At 46.7% G+C, this 20,406-nt stretch overlaps 2 protein-coding genes across 19 annotated transcripts in view; one reads left to right on the top strand and one right to left on the bottom strand.

The window, feature by feature from the left end:
• epb41l2 (erythrocyte membrane protein band 4.1 like 2) overlaps positions 1-18,709 on the bottom strand; it is a 66,708-nt gene extending 47,999 nt beyond the window's left edge. For 12 of the 16 annotated variants that reach the window (XM_077016568.1, XM_077016562.1, XM_077016567.1 and 9 more), the window contains exon 1: positions 16,529-16,686. The gene's annotated coding sequence lies outside the window, so the exon portion shown is untranslated. Of the gene's footprint in view, positions 1-5,304; positions 5,456-16,528; positions 16,688-17,087; positions 17,192-18,581 lie in introns of those variants that run through there. The other 4 variants (XM_077016564.1, XM_077016566.1, XM_077016577.1 and 1 more) reach the window with 4 other exon arrangements.
• The window catches only part of akap7 (A kinase (PRKA) anchor protein 7), a 33,790-nt gene continuing 32,089 nt past the window's right edge, over positions 18,706-20,406 (top strand). For all 3 annotated transcript variants that reach the window (XM_077016582.1, XM_077016581.1, XM_077016580.1), the window contains exon 1: positions 18,706-20,183. In XM_077016582.1, coding sequence (XP_076872697.1) covers positions 19,862-20,183 — 322 coding nt within the window. In that variant the 5' untranslated portion in view covers positions 18,706-19,861. The remainder of the gene's footprint in view (positions 20,184-20,406) is intronic.

Raw genomic sequence — 20,406 nt, 5'->3', positions numbered from 1 at the left:
TGGGATTTAAACCAGATCCTGCCATAGTCGACCTACGGTAACCATCAAGAACACGAGGCAGCATCCCAGCACCTCACTGAAGTCACTACCTCCTTCAACCCAACACCAACACACGCTTGAACACTCCAAACCGGGTCGTTAGCCATCAACACGACCACCCACCTCCCAAAAACTCACACAAGTGGTCCATTAATGACTCATTTAGGTCCAAGTTCTAATAAGATGTCCTCTGTGATTCACTACGCTGGCAGCTTGAAATGTCATAGCGTTATATTCACTAGAGCTAAACCTGCTTAACATGACCTTAGAACACAGGCCATTCTGAAAACACTGCACTTCAACATGACGTCCCGGGCCTGAAGACCCATTCATGTATAGCCAGTACACTAAAAAGCTGTTGGAGTCAGTACAGTAATGACCTCTCACTGACGTAATGTCAGTGTAAGTACACCTTCGTAAAGTTACACCCTCACCACTGTTAATGATGAAGGGTTTACAACACCAAATCCTCTCGTTTACACACCAAATCTAAACAGACTGAACGAATATTCAAGCATTTATTGACGGTCATCACATCAAGTGGTTCTGTGCCATATTCAAGTTGAAATGATCCGTGTCCGATATGTGAGCCAGGTTCTTCTGCCGTTGTGCGTGTTGTTGGGCAAGTGCAGCTGGATGGACACATGACCGTTGGACAATCAGATCCAATGAGCAATAAGCTTTTATGACTATAGTTACGAGGCAAACTCTGCAGCCAGAGCATCAGCTGACGGCCCCACCGTGTGGCCCCCTCACACGTGATCAAAGGCGGAGAGATTGAAACCCGCTCGTCCGATTTCCCTACGTGTCCAGACACGCGGCATCACGTCTGTCCTAAACGGGGGTGTGTGTGGCGCTGCTGAGTGTTTTGGTGAAGCTGGAGAACACGGTTGTACAGATCAAGTCAACGGGCCATTCAGATATATGACACTTTACTGCCAACCAAAAAGATGTGCCAACCTGGCTTTGAGGGAAGTGAGGAGTGTGTGTGTGTGTGTTTCATAGTTAAATAAGACTTAAAGACTGAATTACAGGTTGGGTATATCCCAATATGACATTCTGCTCTACCCTTTTAAATAATTCCAGCCCTCACAATTTAAAAGCTGGTTTGGTATATCTCCATAAACACTTGTATACACGGTATATGAGCTGTTCAACAACCTGCGTGCTCAGGACACACACACACCCTAAAAATGTCAGATGGGGGACACACTACTGAGATGTGAGGACCCTTATACAGGAGCAAAGGCACACACACACACACACACACACACATACACACACACACACACCTGTAGACTGCTGTTCCACTCTACTGCACTACAGCCAATCTGCACACGCTTCACACACACTCTGCTATCTACAGACTGCACACGGCAACACTGCAGCACAGTACATTCACAAACTAATAGCGCGCACATGCTCTCCTATACACACACACACACAAACAGTAAAGAGCACCTAAATTAAAAGGCCACACCCACTGGAGGGGGCAGACTCAACCTGCAGTGACCATTCAAGGACAATAGCCGGGTTTCCATCCAAACCTTTCAAAAAAATAATGCGCAATTTCCAAGTTTCGGCAGAAAAAAATGCGAATTAAGCCTTGTTTCCATTCATTACAGTTATGCGAATAAACTTTAGATCACGTGAGAGGACGCCAAACAATAGTGGTTTTAAGTCCATCTGGCAGTTACACATTTTTGCACGTTGAGGTTTTGAAACATTTTTTTCTTTTTCTTTTCTATACATGGAGAAGTTAAATTCAATTTTTGCTCTCTCCAGAACTGTTTTTGTATGCATTTGCCATCTTTACATCGCGATCATGTACAGAACCACATGACTTGAGGCATGATACATCTATCGTTTATGCGAAAAACCCTTTTCCATCCAGTTTTTCCGAATTTTGGCGATGCGATAGTCTAACTTTTCCACCTCCTCCTAGCGTAAAAATCTTTTTGCGATATTTGGGGCTTTTTTCGAATTTTGGACTTTTTCCATCCAGCTTTTTTCATGCGCATTTTCAGAGGGAAAACCTTCTAATGTGGCATTTTAGGGACTTTATTTCTACCCGAATTTTCCTCAACTGTAGCAGGTCATTGGCTAAAAACTATGCCCGCCCACTTTCAGATGCTCCGCCCCTTGTAACACAGATTCTTGGCAACCCCTAAACCGAGATGTCATTGTTCTGACCACAAAGGTGTCTAATAATCACAGAATCTTATAAGCTATCTCTAAGAGATCGTACGTGTATCTCCCTGCACTGGCGTGAGAAAAGACCCACAAGTCTCTGCAGTCCGTCCCCCTTCCAGGAGTATGGAAACATCTGCTAAAGCACGGGGAGGTTCCTGCTCCCAGGTGGTAGTAACACCTCTTCCCATCAGCCCCAGCTGCTCTGGGTGTTGTGGGCAGACGGCAAGGAAACCTAAAATCGAATGCCTACACTTTCCTCCACCCACTTCAAAATACACCAACCAAAGTAAAAAATGTTAAGAAGGAGAAACCACCTTTGGCGGACGTGACGGGCGGGACGGGTGGACGCGACGGGCGGGGCACGACGGGCGGACGTGAACGATCCTGGGAGACGGCAGTTCTGTGCACCTGCTGCTGGACGTTTGCGTTTGGCTTTACTGCATAAAGCACGTTGATGAGATGTGAACACAACCGTTCATGAGAAAAAAAAACCTTCCTGATACAAGGACAAATCTCAGAAAAACAAACTGCAGGCCCAATTTCACTCTTTCAATCACCAGACACAAGAAAACAATCTCCACAGGCCGTCATCCGTGATGGTCATGACATCACAGCAAACACAAACGCAGCAGGTGAGGGTGCCGCTGCTGAGAACAGTGAGCATGTTAAACACAAACAGCCAAGTCTCAATCGGACTCATCACCATGGCGATTCATCAGTGCATGGTCAGATGTTGTCCTTCATGTTCAAACCTTCAAAGCGTCAGAAGCCTCCTTATGTGGTTTCAGGGTGCATGGTTACTATGGTGAAATGTTTCCTAGGGATACGGCCGTAGCTTGAACGAAGTGAACACAGCGTTGATTAAAAGAGAAGGGTCAGTGACGCTAAACACACACACACGGTTGTATAGGTCTAAAACCAAATGAACACCTAGTGGAGCAGTACTAATGGGCCTCATTAAACACACTAGGCAGTCAGCGTAAATGCCCCAAGTTTGCAGACAGGCTGTGGAGGCGGAGCTGTGGAGGTGGCCATCCCCGCCACACTTGCCCCCAGATATTATTCATGGAACATTTTAAAACCACACACACACACACACACACACACACACACACACACACACACACACACACACACACACACACACACACACACACACACACACACACACACACACACACACCTTTCTTTAAGGCTCTGTCCGAACACGGCACACATCAAACAAAACTCCAGACGCCCTCAGAAGATTAAGTTGTTTATCTGCATAGCGCAGCGGCAGCTGAAACAGCACAACACGATTGAGGCGGACAACAGCAGCCTGTTATCTCCGTTCCACACGACCCTCTTTGAGTACACGGGACAGATAAATGTGTTTAGACTCCACCAGGATCTTAGCGCGGCTTCATTCCGCAGCTGCGTGTGTGGCAGGAGCGTGAGATCCAGGCAGGAGTTCATTTGTGAAACTGCAACACCAGCCAGGCAGGAGGACACAGCGGGGAACACACGTGTGCCACACACCACAGGAACACGCAGGCTGACAGAAATCACCTTTTGCTCTCCATGAATCACCATCCCTTTCTGCCCTTTTTTGTGCTCATTTCTCTCTCTCTCTCTCATCTCTCCACTTCTCACCCATCCCCCTCTCTCTCCCTCTTTTACTTTAAGACACTGATAAGGTTCCTATCCGGTGTCACTTCCACAATTCTATCACCATCACTGATCGTAAGCAGACCGTACGGTCGTGCTCTGCTCTGGAGACAGCACCGCTCCAACAGAGTCTGTTTGGACCTGCTTAGATGGACACGGACCCAATCACACAATACACCCCCCCCCCACCACCACCCACAATTAGGGCTGCCACAAACGATTATTTTTTATATAATCACCGATTAATTTTTATGATTAGTCGACTAATCGGATCGTACGTTAATTGAACATAAAAACGTACAGCTTATCACACTAGAATGCAACTGCTATTATATAATCATCATTAGATTTCAGCTATATGCTAACTAAAAATAAAAACAGTTAAGATCATAGTTCATTAAACCTTTAATGAAATATGCAGCTTGTTGCAACAAACAATTATTAAAATAAGTACAAGGCACTGGCTTAAACAACGCAAAAATAAATACATTAATAAAGAAATTATTATTTTTTAGGTTTTTCTTTCTTTCATTTGTCTCTGGCATCAACCTTAGCTACATTTAAATCAAATTAGGTAGGTACCTGAAACTAAGGAATTATTCACAAAAATAAAGTTTTGGTCTCACTGCTGTTACAGAAAACACACAAGTGCGTGCTAAAGCTAATGAAACAAATCGTCATCACTAATGTTAACTTTTACAGCGACCACGATAAGTAAGTACTAAGTTAACGCTCTGGTTACGGTAACTTTAGCAGCTAACTAGCTATTTAGATTAAAGAGATGACGGTCCCTCTTCATCATTGTCACAATCAGCCACAACATGCTCCAGGTGCTCGTACATCGCGGTTGTGCATCGAAAGTTCTGCCTTGCAAATATTGCATTTTGAGTTCCGTAGCCGGGTAGCCATGATACCAGAGCCTGTCTGTAAAACGTCCTGGGATGTCGTTTCCACTACTACTAGTCGACCAATCATGGCAGCCCTACCCACAATGCCATGCTGGGCGTTGGCCCACTCCAACATCATCTCCCATCAGTCATTCTACAACGGACTGTATTTTCTGGTTCTGTTACCATGGAGCTCGTCCTGCACCTCAGCCGTTATTCAGCAGAAACTACGTTTACAGTCCCTGCTGAAACAGAGCCGCTTTAATGGAGTGTGTTTGTTCACACTCCAGCTATATGTGCAACGCGCACACACGCAGGAGCGAGTGAGGAGGTCTATGGATGATGAACCCTCCTGCAGCTCAAGTCTTCTACGGAGAAGCCTACATCACCATTCTAAACGCTAGCCAATCACAGTCTTAGATAAATAAGTAAAGAACAAGCTTTTCTGCATATATTCACAAAGCAGATTAGTGGCACATTTGGCATGTATAACCCAACAAGAGGGTGTGTGTGTGTGTTTATGTGCGCACCAACATACATCCGCATCCAGTTGTTAGTGGTCTCTGACTGTTTTTGTAGTGTTTTGGGCTTGAGGGTCGATCAGGATGACATCATGTGTCTCTCCACCCCAGTGAGCTCAGAACCTCCACCCTCAAGAGACACACACATCTGGGCTCCGTGGCGTCATTTGGACCGGAAGCAACCACGCCCTCTTTCACGGCCTAGGCGTGACCCAGCCTCACAGCCTAGGGGTGAGCCATACACGCACACAAACACACACACAAACACATACACGTGTGCATGTGCACACACACACACACACACACACACACACACACACACACACACACACAGTTGTTTTGCAGAGCTCCAGACATGGACATATCCTCCACAGCACAGACCCAAAGGCAGGGATCTACTAGTACTGCTGGCCAACAAAACCCACCCAGAGTGCAAGTCAACATGCAGCATATTAAACACAGTCATGTGTCCATTCATCATGAAGGTCAGAGGAAGGTCAGGACGTCCACATCACCAAGGGTGATCACTGCAGCAAGCACACATGCACAAACCATGTGACCTTTCAACCTCACCCAACACACCCAAGCCCTACCGCTGGGACGGGAGAGACGGGACCGGCGGGCAGGACCCGGCACACGTAAGCAGCCAGCGCACAGTAGTGTAACGGGACGGCTGCTGGTCTGGTGTGAGGATGAGCAGAAACAGCGTCTAACCCACACTGGCCCTGCACTGCACCAGGTCTGAGGTTACGGGACGCCAACAGAAACCATTAAGCTCAGAAACACGAGATTAAGGGATTACACACACACACACACACACACACACACACACACACACACACACACACACACACACACACACACACACACACACACACACACACACACACACACACACACACACACACACACACACACACACACACACACACACACACACACACACACACACACACCTGACCTCACACTGTGCTGTTTACTACGCCGGGATATACAGACAGACATACAGACGGAAAGACAAATCCACCAAACATCCCTCTCTCTGATGCACAGCACTCATACATTCACATATGTGAATGAACAAGGAAAATGGGGGACTGGATAACCAAGACTAACTGAGCTAGACAGCTCATTATCCCTCACGTGGCCACACGGGGGCAGAGTGGGGGTCAGGGGTACACGGATGAGGTCTTCAGCACAAAGTGGGGGGGCGGGGGGGGGGGGGGGGGGGGGGGGGGGGGGTCCTCGGTGTGTGTGTGTGTGTCGCTGTGAGATTTTCTGCACTATGTGATAACCCCAACACCACAACGTGGACACAGCACGAGCCGTTCAGCGAAGCCCCCCGGCGCTCGAGCAGATTCCCCCATTGATGCCACATTAGGGGGAAGAAGCGTTATTGCTACACAGGTGAGGCCGCGCTGTAGCAACAGGGTCTCCGGAGTGACATGACTCACACTGCAGACACGCAGCACTTCAAACACCAACCCCACGCCGTCCGCTCCCTTCACCAACCCCACGCCGTCCGCTCCCTTCACCAACCCCGCGCCGTCCGCTCTCCCTTCACCAACCCCACGCCGTCCGCTCTCCCTTCACCAACACCACACCGTCCGCTCTCCCTTCACCAACCCCACACCAACACCACACCGTCCGCTCTCCCTTCACCAACCCCGCGCCGTCCGCTCTCCCTTCACCAACCCCACGCCGTCCGCTCTCCCTTCTCCAACCCCACGCCGTCCGCTCCCTTCTCCAACCCCACGCCGTCCGCTCTCCCTTCTCCAACCCCACGCCGTCCGCTCTCCCTTCTCCAACCCCGCGCCGTCCGCTCTCCCTTCACCAACCCCGCGCCGTCCGCTCTCCCTTCACCAACCCCGCGCCGTCCGCTCTCCCTTCACCAACCCCACGCCATCCGCTCTCCCTTCACCAACCCCACGCCGTCCGCTCTCCCTTCACCAACCCCACGCCGTCCGCTCTCCCTTCACCAACCCCACACCAACACCACACCGTCCGCTCTCCCTTCACCAACCCCACGCCGTCCGCTCCCTTCACCAACCCCACACCAACCCCACGCCGTCCGCTCCCCCTTCACCAACCCCACGCCGTCCGCTCTCCCTTCACCAACCCCACACCAACACCACACCGTCCGCTCCCCCTTCACCAACCCCACGCCGTCCGCTCTCCCTTCACCAACCCCACACCAACACCACACCGTCCGCTCTCCCTTCACCAACCCCACGCCGTCCGCTCTCCCTTCACCAACCCCGCACCAACCCCACGCCGTCCGCTCCCTTCTCCAACCTAAGGCTGGGCGATATGGAGCAAAAATAATATCTCGATATTTTTTAGCTGAATGGCGATATACGATATATATCTCAATATTTTTTCTTCCCAAAAGGTAATAACAAAGAGGCAGTAATAAGTCAAATCTACGTCCCAAATGAGTTGCGCGAAGAAGAGAGGCAGGACAGGGCTGAAGTTGTTAAAAGAGAAACTCAAGTAAATTCACTATTCACGGTGTTGTGCGTGAACGAGTTCAAAAGAACGCGTTCATTGAACACGCTCATTTTTTCGTGAATGTTGAACTGAACGAAACACATTTTTAATAACTTGAACGTGAATTAGTTCACATTATGTGTCATGAACGGTAGACATCACTGTAAATGAATGTTGGAATTTGTTTCCATTGAAAACTGAGTGACATCTGTTTTCTCTTTTGAAACGCAACGAGAGAAATTTCCTCCCTCCTGTATTCTCGCTGGTGCCGCTTAAATCATGCATCAACAGACAGAAATGGTTTTGCCGTTGTGTGCGCAATGCATTGTGGGCAACGTAGTGTCCGCATGAGAATAGTTAACATACTGGCTAATTAACAACATACTGGCTTCCGCACGACGTTACCCGTGATGAATTGCAGCAGAGCAGGGTAGGCATAGCACGTATAAGAACGTATAGTGATTTCTAGCTTGTAGTTGTCACGTCTGGCTCCGCCACCTTCTAGTCTCGTTGTTTTTATGTTTTCCTTGTTCTTGTATTGTGTGTATTGCCTATGTCCAGACTATACCTTGAGGGATCATTGTCGTTTCTTTAGCTCCTAGTTGGTGTGTATATGTCCAGACTATACCTTCAGGGATGATTGTCGTTTCTTTATCTCCTAGTTGGATGTGCACGGTATTCACGCCTTATCTGTGATTCGTGGTTTTGATTAGCTTCGTGTTTGTGTATGGTTAAAGTCTCTGTTCCATTTTCAGGTTCATAGTGTTTTAGGTTTTCAGTTCATGTTTGGTCTCCGTGTTCTCTAACGTGATATCGTGCCTGGCAATACATGTATGTTCTGTTAGACTTCATGTTCATGTATGGCCGTTACTTGCTTCCCGTGTGTTTGTTCATGTCAGTGTATGTAACAATTAGTTGTACTCTTGTGTTTGGTCTAGTTTTGTGCCCTTGTCATTTCCGCTGCCTTTTAGTGTATTAAGCGTTATGTAGGGCTGTCGCGATAACCGCAGTATAGCAATACCGCGCTATTGACGAGAAAATCGCAACGTACGGGAATTAACCGCAACATTTGTGTTTTTTCCCATGCGAGGGGAAAGTGCCTGTGCAAGAGTTAAAGTCATTTTCCCATCAACCCCCTGTTATCATCCGGTGCGGCTGATCAACAATCCGTCTCCTTTTTTCAAAGATGGAAACTACAGCAGATGCTCTGGTCAAAAAAAAATTTCGGGTTCAAGTCAAATCCACGCAGATCCACTCGCCTGGTGGCGCGTCAATGAGGCTAGATTTCCTCTGCTCTCCAAACTCGCCCGCAAGTACATGTGCATTTGTGCAACAAGCACACCATCAGAGCGAGTTTTTAGTACTGCCGGGAATATTGTTAGCCCTTTCCGCTCCTCACTAAAACCACATAAGGTGAATATGTTGGTTTTCTTAGTGCGCAACAGGGACGTGACAACTCAGGTTTAAGCTGAGACGTTATTCTTCTGGTTAAGGAAAGATTTCGTTTTATTGATTTATTTATTAAATTCTCTTTTTGTGTTTAAAATCTCATTTAAAATATTTACCCTACACTTTTAAGAAAGCGAAAGAGCATGGGTTCTTACTGCATCTCATTTGACTTCTGTGTTCTCTATTTGACAATAAACACATATTTAACTGCTCTGAAAACTGTGTCTTCTTTGCAATTTAAAAACAATAAGAACCCCTTTACAATAAAAACAATAAAACAATTATATAGCTCTAAAATTAAGATTTTAGACGACAAATGACGCATATCGCGTCATACCGCATATCGCGGTGTTGAGCCACCATAAATAACCGCAGGGGAAATTCTTTCACCGCGACAGCCCTAAGCGTTAGTTCTCTATTCATCATGCCACGTCATTTGCGGTCCACTCGCGTGTCGTCTGCAAATGTAAGATGTGAAATAAAATCTAATGAGATTGTACTATCTACTTTGCATTTGTGTCCGCCCCTTGATTGCGCTACAGCTAAATCGTGAAAAAAGTATTTGAATATCTCACGAAAAAAAGTAAAATGAACTGAACTTTGAACTAGTTCATAATTAAAATTGTGAACTTTGAACGTGAACTGTTCATGAAATACTTCCACACTACTGATGTAGCTCCTCGTTTAGGAACTAAATCCTTCACAGTGTGAGCACTGCTGCTCTTTCCGCTGTTGGCCATGTTTATTTTGCGCTTTGCACGCACAACCTGCGTCCTTGCGTCATAATGTCGCGATATAGCGAAATCCTATCGAATAAAGAAATGTACCGGTATTTTTGTGAATGATATTATATCGCCCACCCCTACTTCAACCCCACGCCGTCCGCTCCCTTCACCACCAACCCCACGCCGTCCGCTCCCTTCACCACCAACCCCACGCCGTCCGCTCCCTTCACCACCAACCCCACGCCGTCCGCTCCCTTCACCACCAACCCCACGCCGTCCGCTCCCTTCACCACCAACCCCACGCCGTCCGCTCCCTTCACCACCAACCCCACGCCGTCCGCTCCCTTCACCACCAACCCCGCGCCGTCCGCTCCCTTCACCACCAACCCCGCGCCGTCCGCTCCCTTCACCAACCCCATGCCGTCCGCTCCCTTCACCAACCCCACGCCGTCCGTTCCCTTCACCAACCCCACGCCGTCCGCTCCATTCTCAGAAGGGGAAGATTGGCCCGTGGGTTTTAACGGCACACAGGCATGTCAAACTTCTATGAGTGGACAGAAGAACCCTGTGAAGTGTCAGCATTAAACACAATGCTCATCCACAATCCCAGTAGAACCTAAACTCTGAGATGCAGAACATGGACACACACACACACACACACGAGACCAACGTTTATTTTCCCACAGAACTTTCAGGACTTCCATGCCTCTGACATCTCCCCTTAACCCCGCTCCCTCATGGGACAGGAAGGCCGCTGGCCCAGACGGCCTCGTCGGCAGTGGGCCACTTCCTCCCTGACTCGTCCTCAGACCCTGCTCACCGCCCACCCTGCGAGAGGACAGAGGCACTCCGGCTGCACACATCTCCTCTCCTCCACCTGATGAACGGTGTGTATGTCGCGCCTGGCCCAGCCAAACACACATGGTGACCCGAGGCGAGGGGCACGCAGACATGTATCTACTAGCTGTACACGACTCCTTCTGTGTTTATAGGCCTAGATCGGTGTGCCCACATGCTGTAGAGTAACCTTAGTGTAACCACACTTCAGAGTAACCTCAGAAACACGAGGCAGTTAGGAGAGGCCTTCAATAAATCATGAACACAACCAGAGTACACACAAACATGCAGATACATCTGGCACATTAATACGCTTTGGAATCCCATTGGCAGTCAAGACGGTCATTGAGAATAAGAGCAGTCAACATTCTCTGGTGCTAACAAACCTCTTTTGTTAAGGTCAAAATAAGACCCCTTTGCTGCCTGTACAAAAAGCCTGTGGAAATTACTGATGTGTCTAAAGCCTGGTGTGGAAACCAAATTCTCTCTCTCTCACTCACACACTCACACACACACACACACACACACACACACACACACACGCTCGAGGGAGCATGGAATGCACGCGGGTTAATATCCGCCCGTCCGTCTATACGGGTCACCCGAGTGAGGACACTGCGTTTTTCCAGCTCCGGCTTTTTATTAGCGAGCGTGTCCCCCAGAGCGGCTCTAGGGAACTGGAACAGCTCACGCCCTCGTCCCTGTTGACTGACAGCGCTGCTGGCCAATCCTGAGCATCTGTCCGCTCGGGTGTCCATAACCCCGCCCTCATCCAACCGTGTTCACCCACCGTACGGTGTCATGGTGGGGAAATATGACGTTGTGGAGGACACACATGCACGCCTCTGGTATCCTCACGCAGTGAAATAACATATCTAGATTGTGATTGGTTACAAAATTGCTCTGAGTTCCAATGTCACAACCCAAGCCTGGCGAATCTCCCCAGGCATCACTCCTGCCATGGGCGTAGTGCGGCCACGTTTACTGCGTAAGCGCGTCCCCGAACACGGCAGCCTCTTGGTTAAGCTAATTACAGGACGGGGCCGGCGTGTGCACAGAGTGGACGAAGCGGAGCGCAGCACTGGGGGATTACTGACTCCCACAGTCATGGCCATTTGCAGGATGAAGCAAACTTCGTGCTGGAGGGATCCGAGGCCCAGGGCCGCCTTTTGTTCCGACCTCCACGGGTCACTACACCGACCAAATCAATGAGGCGCCTTTCTGCAGTCATCTGTCTGAGCCCGGCGATTTCTTTTCTTCCAGCCCACGAGGGAAGCTTTAGCCACTAAATTGGACTGTGACAGATAAGCTGTTTTTAACCATGTTTGGGGAAAAGACCAGAACTCCGGGCGGCTTTTGTTCGGTCTCGGTTTGACAGGGACGCGTGCACGCTGACACGGCAGGCCCATCTCAACACCGCCCCCGCCTCCCAGCCTTGCTCTAGTGGGAGCAGAACATTGAGTTAGCCATAAATGTCAGTCGGATGGCTCAACACTGCTAACCCCATTAGCCATGTCTGTAGGGACGCAGTGGTGGGTGGGCCGGGGTGTTGGGCAATAATAATAAAAAAAAATTTAAATAACGAGATCAAGTACCAGTTGTTTCACATTTTAAAGCCACCACAGTAGTGGCCGTCCATTATATTTCACTTCATCGTCAAAAGTCATTTCTAGTCTTTGTGTACACCGTCAACCCTAATGCAGCCTCTTCAAGACTGGAGACACGAGGGACGTATATACGCGATGGCTGGAAAACAAACCCGTCAAACTTCTAGTAGCTAACGTGGCATCCACACTTCTGACCCCAGCAATGTTTCCTCTACAGCCCTAAACAAGATCATGTTGCAAATTCAGCAACGAGTGTCGAGCAGCTTTTCATCTGGTTCAACTGCGTGATGCTTTTCAGCGGGATGAAAGAGAAATAAAAACAAGGTTTTGATTCGTGCATAGTTGCCCAGTAAAAACTGATAGAATTTTTTTTATAAACAAGTCTGATTCAGAGAGACATGTACCACTGGAATTATTACGACCTTCATACCAAGAATTTTTTTAACACACGACCTCACCAATTAAAATTCGGAGGGTACTGAATGTTACGTCTAAATGAGGTCTCCTTGTTCATTTTGTTGGAATCCAAAGTAGTGCCAAAACAGCCAGTTCTGACACCAAAAACAGTCGATTTTCACTCACTGCTGTTCAGCAGGTTACATGGACCCGTGTGCTGCGTCTCACGTGCATGCATCCCAGTTTTCTTCATTAACCTTCATTTGTACTTCATTGGTTGGGGGTGCATTTGCGTTACCAATAACTGAAGGCAGTCTTTTCTATTGAATATATTTTTAAAAAGGCACAAGTTAAAACAACAAGTTGCTTAAAACCACTGATTTATATTTTGAGGTTTGATACTACAGTTTGATACCTGGGTATGAGCTTTAGACACTGATGAGGTCACGTACCAATCAGAACCAGCATAATGGGAACAAAAAGCCAGGCCAGAACACACCGTTGCTCAGGGACAGAAAACGTCACACGCAGGCGCACGCAATTCCCCATCATCATCATCTGCTGTTTCCAGCTGTATTATTATGAGCTCTGTGCAGTGGCGAGCCCTGATTCGAGCTGACAGCGTATGTTAGCGCCTACAGATTCCAACGCACCTTTCCCCTTTAGGAGAAATGCAAGATTAGAATATCGCACATGCGCTGACAAAGGCATCTTGCTGGGTTATAACAAACAAAAAAATAATGGTTGAGGAAGACAAAAACAGCAGCAGGCACATGCGTGCACACACACACACACACACACACACACACACACACACACACACACACACACACACACACACACACACACACACACCTTTGCCTTCACTGGATACAAGAGCAAGTTGTCTAATGAGCACAGTGAGCCCAGGGGACAGACAGCAGAGAGGCAGTGGGCAAGGCACCGATCCAGCACCATAGTAGCCCACTGGGCAAGCAGCCCTAGAGGAAAGCAGAGAGTTCAGGGCGGAGTCCCATCAGTGCAAATTCAACCACAGAAACGAGCGCCTGCTGGCAAAGAGGGCACTGTTTATAGTAGTGTACTGTTAATAATTGATGCCGAGCTTTCACTGGGTACACAGGCGGATTCACTGCTCCGACAACAGCTATCTTTGTCTCACACATGATCACCCCATCAGAGAGAGACAGATGGAGGAAGAGTGAGGTGCGAGCTGAGCTTTCTCACCATACTGAGCATGAAGCAGATATGGAGAGAGAACCGATATGCAGTTACACACGTCAGGACCAAACAGACTAAAGCGGCACATCTTCAAGATGAGATACGGTGCCTTTGGAAGACCAACATTACAGTGCTGTCATCACGCAAAAACATTTATGTTTCTAAAATGATTCTTCCTAAAACCTGAGCTAATGTTTAGTGGCAGATTCAATCTCCAGGGCTCCCTGGTGTCAAGTGCAGCCCTCAGCCTGACAACACCCAAACAGAGCATTCATTATTGCCGACATCTCTAAACATGGCCAAATGTGACAAGCGTGAAATTGAATATTAGCTGCAAAGGATCTTCCAACAAAATGGAGTCATTTTGAGATCATTCCACCCATTATTTAGATGTATATAAAATATACAACGTGCACGGACTCTAGTAATCTGACCGATGGCGGCGTCTCGAAGCGGATGCACCATTCTTATAAGGTATACAAAAGAAGAAAGCAGCAGACCATGCGGAAAAGCATCCAGCAATTATTAAACCATCGGACGGACCATGACGCACAGCAGCACAGACACCATACAGCCCACCGGCACACGCCTCACCCCAGCGCTACAGTCACACTAAACCCCCGTGACAGAAAAGGGAAGCGGGTGAATGGGGCATTTACACAGAAGAGATAGAAAGAGGACCACAGAGAGAGAGAAAGAGGGGGGGGGGGGGGTGGCGGCTTATCGTCCGACGTTTTCTCTTTCAAATCAGCTCCTTAAATTTAAAGGTCATTGTAACAGCTGTTACAGTAAGGAAATTGTTCTGTGTCTATATCATTAAAAAATCTGCAAACCTACCCGACTGATAAGATGTAGTTATGTTTCTACATTAAACATGACAGAAAGAATAGGCAATGCAAGCAATCTGAAAGAACACTGCCTAAAACGTCATTTAAATTGAAACCTTTCCTAATGGTGCCATTATTGGGCCAGGCGTACAGGTCAGCTCATCAGTACCAACTGGTCCAGCTGGACACCAGCCACTAGATTCCCTCTGCACAAATCAGTGCTGGAGTTTGTGACAGGCAGCAAAGGCAACGGCCTGAGAAGATGGCGTCGATAGATGTTCCGTTTTCAAGTGGACATCTCTAGCTAGGGAACACATCTAGCAATGCAGCTATGACTTCAGACCAGCTGTTCTCACGTCGACTGCATCTGAGAAACCCAGATTACCATGATGGCTTCCCAGCAGTGCGAGGACGCGACGCAGCGAGGAAATGCACGCAGTTATAACTTACTATGTTTGCTAGAGCCAGACAACCTTTCTGTAAATCGACCTCATCATTCAATGCATAAACGGGAAATCCAACATCTGTCTGGCTAGCTAGTTGATCTTTAAAAGGGCTCTGGAAGTAACCAGATCTCGACAGCGTAGCTGGCTTTCTATCTAGATAACGGTTTGAATTAAATATTCAGCCTGGTGCAATTTAAGATTTACACCTTCTGTATAGAAATGCACAGTAGGTGAACTTAGCTATAAACTGGCTACCTTAATTCGAAAGATAAATCTAGCCAAGTTAGGTTAGCTAGCTAATGTTAGGAGCCACTCTTTCCTCAGCACACCATCATTCATCCAAAGAGAAGCTCAACTGTGCAGACATGTGTACACATCCCCCGCATTAGTCCTCTAGGTTAGCTATGCTGGAGATTTGGCGTCACATTAAAGTAGCTACTGAGCCCTGGGCAAATAACGTTAGTTAGCCAACCGAGCTAGCTAGCTCAATGGGAGACATTTCACGGTGGAATGTTCAAGTGCGAGTCGAACTTCACGCGCGTTTTACTTTTGTTTCAAAAAATAACGGAAGATTTTTGTGCCTCGCGACGTTCGAATGACCAACGTCTCCTCAGCTGAGGCGAACGTCGTTATAGTGTTAGCCCGCTAGCATATGTGGCCATACGGACCGGTCACTGTCTGTGATATAAGCCCACTAACGCTTGAAGCAGTCTCAACTCGGCGAGACCAACGTTCACTGTGGTAACTGCGGTGTTTCGGTCGTTTGAGATTTTATTCTTGGCCAACCTTTCGTCAAAGTTTGCTAGCTAACCAGGTAGGTAGGTGGCTACCTAGAAATAAAACGGAAATTTTTAACGCAGCCAGTTCTGAAGACGCCGTCACGCATAAAACTATCGTTGTGGAATTACTCTGCATTCACATATAGCTCGAAATCTAAACCTAGCCGATATCGCTGAAATTATTCGTAGCGTGGTTTTCCATCATATGGTAGATAGCAAGGTTTGTGAGATGTGTGTAACTAACTCGCTAGTTAGCGATAACTAACGGCCAATCTTTATAATAAATACGACGAATTTACCAACGTATCCCAATTAACATAGCCAATAAAGTAAACAGATAAAAGATCAGAACCATTAATGCTAACGATAGTGTACATGCATGTCAAAATGTCCCACGTTGTTCATCAACGAGAAAAAAACACAATTATTAAATGGGTGTCGAATAAATCCATTCATAAACTCCATACCTGATGCTTTGGACACGAACTTAGTAAAAAAAAACTTTCCGGACGTGGTGACTTGAAAATGTACTCCTCACAGTTTTTCTAAATTTGAAATTGAAATTTCCCAGACCAAAATCTAACTGGGAGAAAAGCCAACGTAGTGAAACGCTGGTCAATCACATCCCCTCCCCTTTCTCTTTGCCAGAAGAAGGCCCGCCCCCCGATACTTTGATTGGCCGAGGTGAACACCAGGGCTTAAGATTTGAAAGGTCATTGGATGGTTTTGTTGTTTGTAACGTTTATACGTATTTTGTTGACGACCACCAAAAATGAGAAGGTTGAAACTGAAACGTGGAGCGATTTGAAGTTAAATACCTCCCACTAGTGGGCGAGTCCGAAACAACATTTTAATGTTAATGTTCAATGAATAGTTTAAACCAACGTATAAGAAACAGACGATATAGATAGATAATCACATTTCTTTCTTTAAAAAAACATTAATTATTTTAATAATCTTATCTATAGAAACTGTAACTGGTGTGAATGTAAACACAGGTGTGACGTTTCAGTGGCTTCCACTCACCAGAAGGGCCAAAGGAGGATGTACCAGGATGATGCAGTCCAGTCCACACCGTGTCATGGATTACCATGACATAATACAATCCAATCCACATAGGTTGAAAACAGAGAAGAACACAGGGGTGAGCTGAGGCATTACTTATCAACGTTGTCAACTCTACATTGACATGAGCAACATAAGCAAACAACTGAAGAAAAGAGAAACATGATGAACCAGATGAACCTATTTTACCATAATGTCTGCTAGTTCTGCCTGTCATTAAGGCTTGAATAGAGATTTCATATAAACCTGGAAAAATTCCTTCCTCCACCCCTGAAGTTCACCGCTAAACTCAACATACCTGCATTTTGCCATCTAGGATTTGGAAAAGGATTATAGCAGAAAACCACTGATCCCTGTGCACCATATGCCACCCAGAATTAAATCCACACATCATATCACCTGCCCTTAATGCAGTATGGGTGACTTCAGGTAACCTGACCTCATTATAGGTGCCGAACCAGAACTAATTCTGAACCCATGCTTACCACAGCTAATCTGAACTGTGCTAACAAGGGCTAATTCCTTGTACTAACATGCTGGATGAACTAAAACACGTTGTGTGATTTGTCCTGCTCACTGATAAGTTTAAAGGGGGATAAAGAGGAAAAGGTGTGAAACCAGTAGCCCTGTGGACCAGCCAACGCTGGATCTGCTGCTCTCTGTCTGCTAAACTAAGCATCACGGATTTCTCGTTCACAGGCAAGGACGGAGTACCATTTAATCTGCTCAACAGACACCACTGAGGCTGAGGAAAAGTGAGGAGAATCAGAACTGTCAATTCTCAGCCTCCAGTTTTGTACAGGAGCTAAACTCTGAAGTCTTCAAAGTGAATAAATGATTTGTGTATGAATCAGGAAACAGAAGAAAAAATTCAAGCTATCTGTTATTTATCCTTGTGTGATCACTACAAATCACCTAATAAAATCATGTTTGCTGCTGTTTACCCAACATAACTGATGTGATTATAACTTGGTGCCAGTGCAGACTGCACAGATATTAGGAGGATGTAATGACCAAAACATTTATTTACATCTTTAACATTAGGCACTGTACAATTCATATGTCACATTCATAAACAATTCCTGCAAAATAAGCAAATTCTCACTGGGATCTGCTCTCAGCATTCTGTAGAAATGCTGAAGTAAAGGCAAATATAATAGCTCGAAACACTCCAGTAATTCAAAAACAAATCTTATCTGGTTCCCATGTTAGCAATAACTCACATTACATCAGTCATTCTTTAGATATTTGTTCCACACATCATAAAAATGCAGACACACACCCTTTAATCAGCTACTGCAGCCATATAATTACTCTACACTCAGTCACGCTAAAGCAGTTTTACTTCTTTCCTCTGGGCTTTATCATATGTACAATATCTCTCAACAAAGCCTTATCTGTAACAGAACACCAACCCCATTTACACAAGAGGTCGAGTGAGGTTGCGGTACTCACCATCAAGCTACCAGAGTTGTGCAGGTGTATCTCAGGACCCCGGCACACTCCACCTACACTGCTCACTCAGGTTGCAGAGCTGGGTCTGCCCGCGTGCACCTGTCCTTCAATTCAGCTGCTTCTCCACCTCCTGTAACCCAATCAGCAGGTGTAGTGTTACACAGCACTAAGTACAGGTGTGAAGGAAAGAGCAACCCGGGGAAACTGCGTCTGACGCCGGTGATCTCGGTAAACAATCCTCACCTTATCTTAACCGGGACACTTGATTACTAAAGCTCCAGTTCCTCCTCAGCCCACCAGACAAAACCTAAGAAACCATTCAGCGTGTTGAGAATGTGACACTATGCAAAGCTACGGGATTTGAGTATAATGAAGACTGTGTGCTCTTAAATAACAGTGTGAAAGGACCTCTCACGCCCAAACAACTAGGAAACTGTGAACATGGAAACTGCGCTGGGGATGGTTTTACATTTTTGCATTTCTCAAAGGCCTTCCTACACTATGAAGAACCCAATTACGAGGAACACCTACATATAAATCAAGTATATGTGCTATTTCCCCGTTATGTCTGGTCAACATTTATTTCCAAACAAAGTTCCCTTGTTTATCTTCATTTCGGCTGACCGAATAGTAAACAAGTCAGTGTCATTTATTTTGGCCTATTTCAAAATTATAGTCTACGAAAATCAAAACAGCGTAGTGTGAACAGCGCTGCAACAGGACTTTCCTTTTCAAAGGCACTTTTTTGACCCTCCTGTCTCCCCGTATCTGTTGACACAGTAGCAGCTACAACCTTGCTAACCGAATATCGCCACGCAGTACTCGAGCAAGTACGAGCTATTTATAACACTGAACACCCAACGGACTGCAAACAAAACAGCAATCCAAGTCACATTTGTCAGGAAATCGGCGACGCCTTGGACAACTGAGACTCCAATGCACCCATAATAAACGAGTTTACTATTATTACGACGCTAGCTGTCAAATAATAAGCTAGGACAGATACTTTAGTACTTGTGTTCGTATTCATATACGAAGCAGGTGGCCAGGCCACTCCAGTAACTGAGAACCTGTTTCTGGCTGTGCTACTGAATACTGACTCGCAGGTTTCCCTTTGCTCTACGCCATAGTGTGCATGCGTGTATCTGCATGTGTATCCTCATAAACCACATATTCGTTTGTTTTTGGTAAACCTACAGACAGGCTTCAGATCCTGGAGCAGATAACGAAACATCTGACTAACGTTAACGTCGCAACAACAACAAACAACCCTGTCTGACATGTTCAGGCGTCATATGTCGTTAATTAGAATACTGAACAAGAGTATATCAAGTACATTTAATATAGATACCCGCTCAAAAGCTGCCGCACCCACGATTCAGTTGGCCAGACTAATCCCTCTGCCTATGCGTCCACTGTCCTGCGTGTCTCAAACACAAGTAGATTGCGCGAGCACTATGCAACCTGTTCCAGAACCTGCTGCGCGTGGCGCGCACAAAGTGCGCGTGCAGCAGGACAGTAAACCTGTGTCATCACGGCGCAGCGAGTCCGCGGTCGAGCTCCCCAAGGACGGCTCAGCGGGCAGAGAACATCCCTCCACTGGTGAGAATGACCTTACCACTGTAAAACCTTCCAAATTAATACCACAATAATAGCACAAGCTCTTACAGGCACCTTTTATACCTATTTATCATTTATCAGGCCTTTCCGCTATACAACATATGCTCACAGTGTTTTCTGAAGATCCCATAGTCTAAACAACAAATGTGACCATTTCATGGTGGAGAACAGACAGCACACTGGTTTACCAGCCTTTTCAACACCT

Source organism: Brachyhypopomus gauderio, chromosome 9, assembly GCF_052324685.1.
Source record: "Brachyhypopomus gauderio isolate BG-103 chromosome 9, BGAUD_0.2, whole genome shotgun sequence".
In the NCBI taxonomy this organism is placed as follows: Eukaryota; Metazoa; Chordata; class Actinopteri; order Gymnotiformes; family Hypopomidae; genus Brachyhypopomus; species Brachyhypopomus gauderio.
Note: the sequence above shows the minus strand (reverse complement) of the source record. Positions and strands in the feature narration are given on the sequence as shown.